General features: G+C 54.4%; 1 protein-coding gene across 1 annotated transcript; it reads right to left on the bottom strand.

Annotated features, from left to right (window-relative positions):
- Window positions 1–398: 398 nt before the first annotated feature.
- Window positions 399–10,827, bottom strand: FDFT1 (farnesyl-diphosphate farnesyltransferase 1). Its single transcript, XM_064411603.1, has 8 exons — window positions 10,654–10,827; window positions 9,717–9,814; window positions 6,093–6,276; window positions 4,047–4,175; window positions 3,461–3,652; window positions 2,695–2,871; window positions 2,335–2,487; window positions 399–769 (listed from the first exon to the last, which is right to left on the bottom strand). The coding sequence occupies exons 1-8, from the start codon at window positions 10,753–10,755 to the stop codon at window positions 548–550; spliced, it is 1,257 nt and encodes a 418-aa protein (XP_064267673.1). The 5' UTR covers window positions 10,756–10,827; the 3' UTR covers window positions 399–547.
- Window positions 10,828–11,245: the final 418 nt, after the last annotated feature.

Here is an 11,245-nt window from a genome sequence, read left to right as displayed (position 1 = left end):
CAGAGCTTTTTCCTTGGATAAGGAAGCACGTTCCTCTCCCAGCTGAAGCAGCATCTTTCCAGCATGGAGCAGGCACCAGAGGTGAGGGAGAAGAGGCTGCCTAACAAAGGGAGGCAAAACCTTCAGGTTTTTGCTCAGCTCTGAGCTGGAAAGATGCCTCAAATCTCGAGGAAGAAAAGAAACAACTGGAGTTCCTATTTCAAATCATCCTAATGAAAAAAAAAAAAAAAACAACAAAACAAACAAACAAAAAATCACCAAAAATATTCAGGTAAACAGCAAAGAAGGGGGGAAAAAAATACTCAACCCCAAACACTAAGACTCCAGTCAGCATTTGCAGCCATCCAAGCAGACAGCAAGGGCAGTGAGGATGGAGCCCAGCAGTGCCACACTGTCACCCCGGGGGGCTGCAGCTCCCCAGTGCCCCATCCTTGTCACCATCCCAGTGCTGGGGACCCGTGCTTGTCACCATCCCCACCGCAGGGGACGAGGAGCCTCCTGCCACCCACCTGCCACCACCTGTCCCCCCACACCCGGCCACTGCCCTTCAGTTGTCTCCCGCCTGCACGTACTCCTCGGTGGCCTTGGAGAGGGTGCTGAGGTACTGCCAGCTCAGGGCTGCCAGCAGCATGGCGCAGGACAGGTAGATGGGGGAGTAGTGGTGGCGGGAGGCCATGGGGCTGCCGGGCAGGCTGACGGCGCGGATGGAGGCGATGACCTGCTGCGTCTTGTTGGACGAGGGGTCCGTGCTCGGAATCTTCTGGTAGATCTGGAGGAGGAGGGAGGAGGAGTTATGGCTCCCACAGGTTGTTCAGGGAGGAAAATGGGAGGGGGTTGAAGGGTTAAGGGGCAAGGGTGAGGTCGGTGGTGGAGTGCCACCAAGCAAGGGACAGCTGGATGGGTCCAGGGGCCACCTCCCTTGGGAAGTGCACTAAGCCAAGCTGCCTCTTGAGGGCACCCCGTGATGGGACATGGACCACATGGCCTTGGACATGATCCCTCCCCAGGCTAAACAGCCCAACCCTCTCAGTCTCCTCTGGAAAACTGCACTGATGGAAAAGCCCTTGAGAAACATTTGTGTGACATCTCTGAGGTTCACTGGTCTGGGATGAGGAGGTTCCAGAGTGGTCTGGGGGGAAGAGGGGGTGGGTGACAGGAGGATACACAATCAGCGTCATTCTCAAGTGTCCTCGGAATAAAACAAACACTCCAAAAGCAGCTTGTGCATCAGCAACCCAAACTGACACCAGGAGAAGACAAACCAGGACAACCGGGAAATTTCTACAAGGTGCAATTAATCAGACCCAAAAAATAAACCACAGCTCTGCCTCTGAGGCAGCAAGAGAAGCAGAAAATGAGGCTGACCCTCTCCCTCTCCCCACACCCAGCATGCAAATCCATCCTGAGCAATTTCTGGAGCAGCAGAAGGTCAGTGGTGTCACTGGGAGCAGTGGTGTCACTGGGATCAGGGGTTCTCACCCTGCAATCCTCACTCGCTGTATACCCCACCAAAAACCAGTGGGAACATTCCTGCCTGGAAACAGCCCCATCATCACCTGATTCTGTGGCATTTGGGGTTTTCTTCTCGTGGCCTCTGAGGTACTCCTCTGCAGGAGTCTGAGCAAGGTGGGCACAAGCAGAGACCCTCTCCTGGGTTAAAGCCCTGCAGTGTCACTGTCCCTTGCCATGGGATTGCCAGTTCACAAGGGCAGCTCTAATAACCCATGGTTTGGGGTCTCCCTGCTGCAGAAGTGAAGTATTTTTATTTAATAGCCTTCACTGGAATGGGGATTTGGGGAGGGAGGTGATTTTTCCCCAGAAAACCCCCCCACCAGTTGACTCTCCATGTAAACTTTTAATCTCCATAGGACCCTGAAGTCAGGAGGGAGTCATAAGGTCCCCCCTGAGACTCCTTTTCTCCAGGCTGAGCCCCTCCCCAGCTCCCCCAGCCACTCCAGGTGCTCCAGACCCTTCCCCAGCTCCATTCCCTTCTCTGGACATGCTCCAGCCCCTCAATGTCCTTCGTGTTGTGAGTGGCCCAGAACTGACCCCAGAACAGGGTCGAGGGGATGGGCACTGCCCTGGTCCTGCTGGCCCAGGCCAGGATGCCACTGGCCCCAGTCCCTACTTCTCAACACAGCCCCAGACCCAGGGTACATTCAAGGGAACACATCAAGCACAGTTTGGTCCAGGCCAAAACCACAGCAGGGTCACCACTCCCCACCACCACTGAGCCAAGGGTAAAATGAACAGATGCCCATGTACTCCCAATTCCACTCCAAGAACGGGGACAGGAACGGCCAGAAATGACCCAAAACAAACTGCTGAGCCTACCTCTTCCACGTACTGGTACATGATGGCTTTGACAGCTTGGATGTTCGTGGCATCCATCATGAGGGTGACGGCCTGGCCCTTGCGGATCTTCACCACCCCCCTGAACACCTGCTGGTTGTTGTAGCAGGCAGCCAGCGTGGCAATGGCCATCACCTGAGGACAGACAGGAACTTGCACTGCAAGGAACTTGCCAAGGGATCACCCTGTCCCACAGTGACAGCCACGGAGTGGAGCCACAACCTCAACAACAGCAGGAGCCAAGAAACAAGCAAAAAACCAAGGACACAGGACCTCCTCCACCTCCAGCTCCTCACCAGCTGGGCTGCAGAGGATGAGGAACCACTTGGAAGCTCAGCTCACCTGGGGGATAGCGCAGAAGTTGAAGACACTTTGGTTTTTGAGGCGGGACAGGTAGGTGAGGACGTCGGGGACGTGGTGGAGGGCGTTGGTGATGAGCTCGTTGAGGCACTGCACGGCCACGTCAATGTTCTCTGGCTTGGCAAGGTCTGACAGCTTCTTGGCATATCTGCTCCAAACCTAAACACCAAGATGAGCGTTTGTGAGTTGGAGGGTGCATTGATGTCATCAGAGAGACAGCAGGTCTGGGAGAGCAACAAGAACCACCAAAAACCCCCACACAACAGCCTTGGAGCATGGCTGGGGTAAAGAAAAGCAGGAAGGGCAGGCTGTGGGGACGTGACAGTGGCCTCAGTGTACACAAAGAGATGGTAAAGGAGGAGGGTGCAACTCATCTCCACATCTTTCTTAGGGAGGGCAAGGAAAAGGTGAGTCACACATCAAGAAGTGCCCTGTGAGACAGCTGAGCCACATGGAAAAGGGGGAGAAAAATTTTTGGACATCATGTCAGGCACAGGCAAAGCTGATCCTGCTTTTTGGGAGCTTTTGGGTACCATCCTGGGATCTCAGCCAGTTTTATCCTCCCTCATTCCTAGAGAAAACCTAGCAGAGAGGAAAAAGAGCTGCCTAAGTAGTTCTTGGCAGTGCGTGGTGACATCACCTTGTCCCCAGAGAGCTGCAGACAGATGTCAGCCAGCTGTCATCAGAACTGCCATTATCAAGAAGATGTACAGCCAACAGCAGCAGTTTTATGAGGTTTTTTCCTCACCTCTCTGGGCCAGAACTCCCTTCCCTCCAGCTGGTCCTCCAGATAGTCACGGATGATGTTGGTTTTCTGTAGGAAGAGGCCCATCGAGTTTGCCAGGTCTGTGTCCTGCCCCACGATGGAATCTTCCAGCTCTGATGCAGAGAAGAGACGGGAAAGGCCAATCCCCACCAGCCCAGCAACGTAGTGACAGTACTGCCAAGGAGGTGCCAAGTTGGGAAAGGGGGGAAAAAAAACAAGATAAAAGGAGCAGTTACAAAGAGCTGCCTGTTTGCCAGAGTGAGTTTTACATAAAGCAATTGACAGTTCATTTGATGCAAGGTCTCCCTGGGATGTCTCAGCTTTCCCATGAAAACAAGTATTTTTTCCCAACAGGGATGCTCTGTCTACTGCTTTCATAGAGACAAGGTAAACCCTTCCTGGAAGTATTCAAAAAAACCTGTGGATGTGGCACTTGGGGACACGGTTCTGTGGTGGCCTTGGCAGTGCTGGTGGAATAATTTGGCTTGATGATCTCAGAGGGCTTTTCCAACCTTAACTCCATGACCCTGCTCATGCTCAGCCCATTGCTCTGTCTGGGCTGACTCACCTTGTCCCACTCACGCTGAGAATCCACCTTCTTCTCCAAGAACTCTGCCATCCCAACACCCATCTTGTGACAAATATCCGAAATCACATCCTGGTAGACCTTGGACAGGTTTCTGAACTCCATGGAGATCTGCAGCGTGGTAAAAACAGAAAGAGAGTGTTCAGGAAGGGAAAAAAAAAAGCACCACAGCTCAACATTTATTAACAAATCAGAAAAATACTGTTTACCAGGCTCTAATCCTGCCCTGGCTGGAGATGTGGGACAACTCCCTCACAACCTGAGCTGTTTCAAGGTCCCTGGAGCTCAGGCTTAGCCTGTTCCCAGTCTAAACAGGATGGTCTCTGGCAGGAGATCAGACACAGCAGAATCTTTGGGAAGGCTCTGTGGCCTTGGACTGGTATCATCTGGGAGCTGCAGGACCAAACTGACTGCACTTGGTACACAGAGCTGTTTTTCTCTGTAATTTGAGAGCATCCCATCACACCAGCCACAGGAAAAGACCAATGGGAGGTTTCTGGTGCTCTGCTCTCCCCAGCCTTCTCCAGCTCTAGCTTCACACATTTGGCACAACTGGAAAGGCATCAAGCAGTGAGGGAAGTGTGAAATCCTTCTATTGCATCTCCAGTAACGTGATCATGGAATCACAGAGTGGACTGGGTTGGAAACGACCTTGAAGATCTTCTGGTTCCAATCTAATCCAGTCCTATTATGGGCAGGGACACCTGCAGTGTCTCCATCACTCTCACACTGAAAAAAAATAAAAAATTAAAAAGTGCATCCTCCTTTTCCCAAAACTGTGGAGCACCATGTTTTACTGTGCTAAGCTTTATTCTCCATCAGTGGGTGACTGCAGCCAGCCCAGGGTTTGTGTGCAATAAGGTTTGTCTGTAAAGTAAATTTATCCACTCTGCTTCTGTTTCTGTGGCTTCAGTCCCCTACACAGAGGAGCACAGCCTGCAAATGCACCTCTAGGAAATATTATTAGAAGTTTTTTTACTATAAGGCTGGTGAGGCACTGGCAGAGGATGCCCAGAGAAGCTGTGAATGCCCTCCAAAAAAATTCAGGGTGAGGTTGGACAGGGCTTGGAGCAACCTGGTCTAGTGGAAGGTGCCCCTGCCTTGGCAGGGGATGGAATGGGATGAGCTTTATGCTCCCACTCAACCTAACAATTCCATGGTTCTACAATTTTATTACTATTAAAATCATACCTGAGCATGGACTGCCTCAAATAAATAACATACACACCAAGAGAGAACAGCAAAGTACTACAAACACCTTCTCAAAAGCTCCTCTAAAGCCAAGCCACTGACATACCTACTGCATTCCCACACACCCGGAATCCCAACACAGACATCCCCTGTAGCACTCCACACTCTGACAGGCCACAGCCACACTCAACCCCAAACCTGAGCATCAAAACTCCCAACACACCTCAGTTCTCCACACAACTACCCCATTCCCACTGCTAGGGAAAGCCTGAAAAGGGTGAAATAAATTAAAAATGGTGAAAACTTGAACAAAACAGAACATCCTCACCAGAAGTATTATATTTTTCCTTAAACAGAGCGAAGAAAAAAAACCCTAAAAATCAACTCAATAGTAAAAAAATCAACACAATATTGTTGCTAATAACAGTGAGGGTGCTTTTTGCCTTTTATCACGGAATTATGGAATGGTTTGGGTGGGAAGGGACCTTAAAGCTCATCTCATTCCACCCTCTGCCCTACCTGAGGACAGGGACACCTCCCACTGTGCACAACTCACTGTGCTGGGTAACAACCCCAAATCTCTCCCCACAAAACAATGGCCATCTGCTCTTCCAGCAGAGGAGGCAAAAAGCCACATTCCAGGGCTGGCACTTTTCCACAGCCAGCTCCCCTCTGCCTCACAGCGTTGCACAATGTTTGAGTTTCTCACCCCAGCCCCACAGGCAGGTGACGGAGCCCTTGGGAAGATCTGTGGCACTGAACAGGCCCTGCAGGCACCACGTGGAGACAACCAGGCACCCAGAGGTGCCACCAGGAGCAAGGAGGGGGCTGCCTTACCGTCGGGAAGTCTTCCAGCACCTGCCTGTCCTTCTCCTTGCTCTCTGTGTACTTCCAGTCTGGCTGGTAGAGATGGGAGTGGAACTCGTGCAGCATTGGGACCTTGACGTCCAAGGGGATGCTCATGTCATCCTCTACAGTGTCCAGGGCACGGAGAACTAGGTAGAATATACACACTGCATGTCTGGGAGGGGAGAAAAAACAGTAATCCCTTACTTGGGAGTGCCCAGGAGCTGGGATTAACCACAGAGCCTTCAGCAAAGGCACTTTGAGCTCATCATGTCACACAGGTGCCTTTGGAAGATACCAGCCAGGTTAGAAAATAAAGGATTTTCCCTCAGGAGGGGAACTACAGCATGATTTTGGGGTTTGTTAGATGTGTGTCAGGGAAGAGTCGGGCCTGTGAGCTCCCTGAGCAGGGAGATCCAGCCCTGCAAGCAAGGCCAGTGCTCACCTGGACCCAGAGGACAGAGCCCAAGGTCAGCTTATTGGGAAAAGCAAATGTCAGACAGGGAAGGGGGTAAAAACCAGGTGTGTTTCTCCATCATTCCCCCTTCTCTGCATACCTTTTACCTGCTGGGGTAAAATATTCCCCCCTCTGCCGTGGGGAAAAAAGGGGTCACACTGTGCAACAGGAACATCAGGACTGGCAAAAAGAGCCAAAATCACCCTGTATTTTATATATCCAAGAGCAACTCACTGGAGGCAGCCCATGTGTGCCAGCATCCCAGCAGGAAGCTGTTGGAGAGCCACCTCCCCTCCTGCTCCCACCACCCTGCTTTCCCTATCCCTGCCTCCACATTTCTGCAGCTGAAGAAAAAAAAAACCAAAAAAACGAAAAAAAAAAATATCCAAGTCCTGATGGCAAGAAATGCTGTTTGCAACTCCAGGATTTATCTAAAATAATCCCCAGATCTCCATGAGCACAGTGATATATTCCAAGGAGGTGAGGCATTTAATAATTTAACAAATGGAAAGTAGCTTGGTCTGCCTAAATGCTAATTACCAGGTGACAGTGCTGTACTCCTGGAATGACAATGTGCAAGCAGTGATTAATCACCCAGGGGAAAATGACTTGCTCTTACAGCCAATACTGTTAAATTTGGCTTTTTTTCCTTGATTAGAAGGGTAACTAACACCTCTGTCAAACCACATGAGCAGCTCTCTCGTGCTCCTGTTCCTTTGCATGACTGAGTTTTTCCATTCCAGCCAGGCTGTAAATGTTCATCCAACAGGATGCAAGTGCCCGAGGCTCCAACCCACTTCCAGGAGCCACCAAGAAATGCAGAGCAGAACCTGGAAATGCCACCCCAGAGGCACCTCTCACATGGGCACCATGCTCAGGGAAGAGCCAGCAGTAATTCCAGAACTCAGCAGAATTAAAACACTCATTTAACCCCAATTCTGCATCCAGACCTTACCTGCCTCCCTAACTTCCACCACGTACTGCATTTAGACCCGTGGCACAAATGGAAGCAGACACTTGCAAAGAACAAGTCTGGATCTTCCAGAGCTCAAGCTCCAGCCCTGTCCTGGGTGCAGCACCCTCCTGCCCAGGTGAGGAGGTCTCCTTTCTCCTTGCCAGGACACACAGCCTGTGCTGGACCCTCAGGAACAGATCCTGAAGAGTTCCAGAGACAGGCAGGACCATGGAGCTGGCAGCAGAGAGGCAGGAGCATCCCTCCTCTCCTCTCCATCACCAGGAGAGCAGCTATGAGCTTGCATCATAACTCTTTTCCTCCACCAGCAGTTATGATGCTGTTGGCTCAGCTGCAGTTTTGAGCCTCCCACCTTCCCAGAAAACATCCTAACCACAGAGCAACGAGCTGGACAGGGCTCTGGCCAGCAAAACAGGTGGTTTATGGGGCCAAAAAAAATACCAGAAAGGAGGAACCAGGCATTTCAGCTCAACTGCCAATACTCTGTCTGGCCAGGGAAGCACTGCTCCAAGCACTCCACATTTTCCACCAACCCTTCTGGGATGCCTGTCTGTAACCAGGGGCTCAGCTGAACTCCCTGATGGGGTCAACATCAATGCAAGCACTTTTCTGATCCAGCAAAGTTAATTCCTCCTGTAAGGCTGTGGCTCTGCCTATTTCTCTATTCTCCCTATTTTGTATTTCCCTTTTTTGTACCTAATTCTCTGGTGGAACTCCTGGGCTTTGAAAATGGGTCTTTCCTGATCCACTACTGAGCCAGCTGTAATCCAACCACTATCCCTGCCCAACCTGGGTTGCAAAGATCAGGCAAGAGGATTTTGAGGATGCCAGGCAGAGGTTTCTGTGCCCTGAAGGGTGATCCTGATCCCAGCAGGCTGCAGGGCAAGGATTAGAGACAAAAAAGACAGACAAAGAAAAGTACAGGAAGTTTGAGGCAAGCGCAGGGCAGACACATTGCTAACAGGTTTCATAGTGTTTTCTTAAATTTTTTTCTTAATTCCTGCACAGAAAAAAACATGGAAAATAAAAAACTTAATTCTTGGCCCTACTTGTACTTTTCCATGCAATTTCAGCCAAACCACTGAACTTCCCTGCCTTTCCTGCCAACCAGGCTGCAAACAGCATTTCATAAACACTGGACACAGCTATGGGGCACCATCCAAAATGCCAAACCAGGGCTCAGAAACCCCACAGGCCACCCAGTGCTTGGGGTGGTGCCTGCAACTGCTCAGATCAGAGCCATCACAAGTATCTGGAACAACTTCCAGAACCCCTAAATTTGATCATCAACTCATCTTGGAATTAACTGGGGATTTAAAAACTGAAATCAGTAATTGTTAAATGAATATAAGGAATTATATGGAGAATAATTACATGGCATGAGGCTCCCTGGCCAGCTGAGCTTTATATTCTCTGTTACTATTCCCGTCTGAAGCTTTTCTGCACAGGGCAGCAAAATCTGCACAGCAAAAAATGGGTGTGCAACAAACCCCCTGTGACAACTGCGCAGCTTTTGAGGCAGCTGCTTCCAAAAGCACTTCCCAGGCAAGGCCCAGGCCCTTGGTCAGCCCCAGGTTTTTCCTCACCTCCTGCCTCCAGCCTTTGTCCAGCGCCAGCCTTGGCAGTGCCAGGACACATTCCCAGGGTGTCACACGTGGCACACTGCCAGGCTCTGTGTTTAACAGTCTGCTGGCCAGGAGGCTCAGCCCAGAGACCCAGTTTGGGGGGAGGGATGTGGTGTGGAGGGGGGATGTGGTACAGCCAGCTGGGACGTGAAAAGCCCCACGTTCTGCTGCACGGGGTGGGGCTGAGCTGAGCCAGCCCAGTCAGCTCCTGATGGGAGAGGGAGCGTGTCCCAGCAGCTCCACTAGAGAAAAATGGAGTTTGGGGGTAGGGCATGAGCTCAGCTCTGGTATTGGGAGCATCACACCCACCAGCTCCTGAAACTGGGGGGGGTCACTGCACCCCCAGTGTTGGGGTGGCACTGTACCCACCACCTCCCAAGGAGGAGAATTACCCCCACCATCTCCAGGGGATTCCCGGTGTCAGGAACCAGCCGTGCCCACCCCCTCCCGAGCATCCCCAGCGCTTGGGGTGGCTCCCCACCCACCACCCCCCAAAGACCCCCAGTGCCGGGGCTCACCACCCCCCGTCCCCGCTGTCCCCCCAGTGTCCCCCCGCTCACCGCAGCTCTCCATCCAGAGCCTGGATGACGGCGGCGAAGCTGCGGCTGGTCTGGTTGAGGTACCGGTAGCAGGTGCGGAGGCCGCATCCCAGCGAGTCCTGCGGGCAGAGCGGGGCCGCGGCTTGGAGGCGGGGGGCGGCCGGGGCCGGGGGCGCCGCGGGGGCTCCGCAGCGCTGCTGCTGTCCCTGCTGCTGCTGTCCCCGCCGCCGGCCCGCTGCCCGCGGGGGATTCCGCGGCGGGGACAGCGTCAGTGTCCGCCGCAGCACGGACACGGCCCGGGAGCCGGCCGCCATGGGGGCGGCGGCACCGGGGGGCTGCGGCCGCTCCGCCCGGAGCCCGCCCCTTAACCCGCCCCGTCCCGGCTCCGCGCCGGAGGCGCTGCCATGTACGGACAGCGCCGGGGATGCGCGCAGGGTACCGGCACCGAGCGACGCAGGGAAAACCGGAGATGCTCAGTCAGTGGGATGCGCGCAGGATGCCGGCACCGAGCGATGCAAGGGATGGCCGGAGCCGCGGGATGCTCCGGTAGCACCGGGGCTCTGCGATGTCCGGCATTGGTACCGGCACGGAGGGATGCCCGCAGCCGGTGGGAAGCTCGCAGGGTACTGGCACCGGGCAAAGCAGGGATGCTTGGATGCCCCAATGCACAGGATGCCCGGTGGAATGCCCGGAACCCATGCACACACAAGCAATGCGATAGGATGCCCGGAGCCGGTAGAACCGGGAAGCACCGAGGCGCACACAGGGCGCACAAAGCCGGGCAAAGTCCTATACACGCCGGATATGGGATGGTCACCCATGACAACACCATATCCGCGCCCGGACATGTCAGTGCCCCCCACCACCTCCTCCTCCCGTGCCCCGCTCCCCACCGGGAGCACCGCGCACCGGCGGCAGCGAAGCGCTTCCCGCCGCCCGCGCATCCCTCGCCGCTCACCGTGTCCATGCGCGGCATGACGGCGCGGTAGCCGCCCATCTTGAAGCGGAGCAGGTTGTAGATGTCCTCGGGGTGGCCCAGCCATTTCCGCAGCAGCTCCATGGGGGCCGCGCTCAGACCCCAGCGCCGCCGCCGCGCGCTCCCGCCGCCCCCCCCCCGCCCGCCGCTTAACCGGGCACGGGCGGGGCCGCTCCAGCCCCGCCCCGCGGCCAATCACAGCGCTCGGCACATCGCTCGGTGGGGCGGGCGCGGCGCCGATTGGCGAAGGCGCGCTCGCACCAGGGCAGCGCCAGCCAATAGGGAGGCGGCGCGGCTGGTGTGACGGCCGGCGGCGGGCGCTGATTGGCGGAGGCGCGCGTCGGCACAGGCGGAGCGGGAAGGAGTCGGCGGCGCCGAACCCCCGCGTGTGAGCGTGAGGGGAGCGGAGCCGCCATGGAGGCACGGGAGGGTTGGCGTGGGAAGGGAGCGTGAAGACCTTCCAGTTCCAGCCCCCTGCCATGGCAGGGACACCTTCCACTATCCCAGGTTGCTGCAAGCCCCGTCCAACCTGGCCTTGGACACTTCCAGGGGTGGAGAAGACACAGCTTCTCTA

The sequence above is a fragment of the Passer domesticus genome, chromosome 3 (genome assembly GCF_036417665.1).
Source record: "Passer domesticus isolate bPasDom1 chromosome 3, bPasDom1.hap1, whole genome shotgun sequence".
NCBI lineage: Eukaryota > Metazoa > Chordata > Aves > Passeriformes > Passeridae > Passer > Passer domesticus.
The sequence above is the reverse complement of the archived record's forward strand: the minus strand, read 5'-3'. Positions and strand labels throughout refer to the sequence as shown.

Excerpts from the sequence above, each read along its gene's own strand:
- FDFT1 (XM_064411603.1), bottom strand. The coding sequence starts at position 10,755 with ATGGAGCTGCTGCGGAAATGGCTGGGCCACCCCGAGGACATCTACAAC. Across the intron at positions 2,872-3,460 it reads GGGAGTTCTGGCCCAGAGAG|GTTTGGAGCAGATATGCCAA; the intron begins GTGAGGAAAAAA and ends CTTGGTGTTTAG. Across the intron at positions 2,488-2,694 it reads ACTTCTGCGCTATCCCCCAG|GTGATGGCCATTGCCACGCT; the intron begins GTGAGCTGAGCT and ends GTCTGTCCTCAG.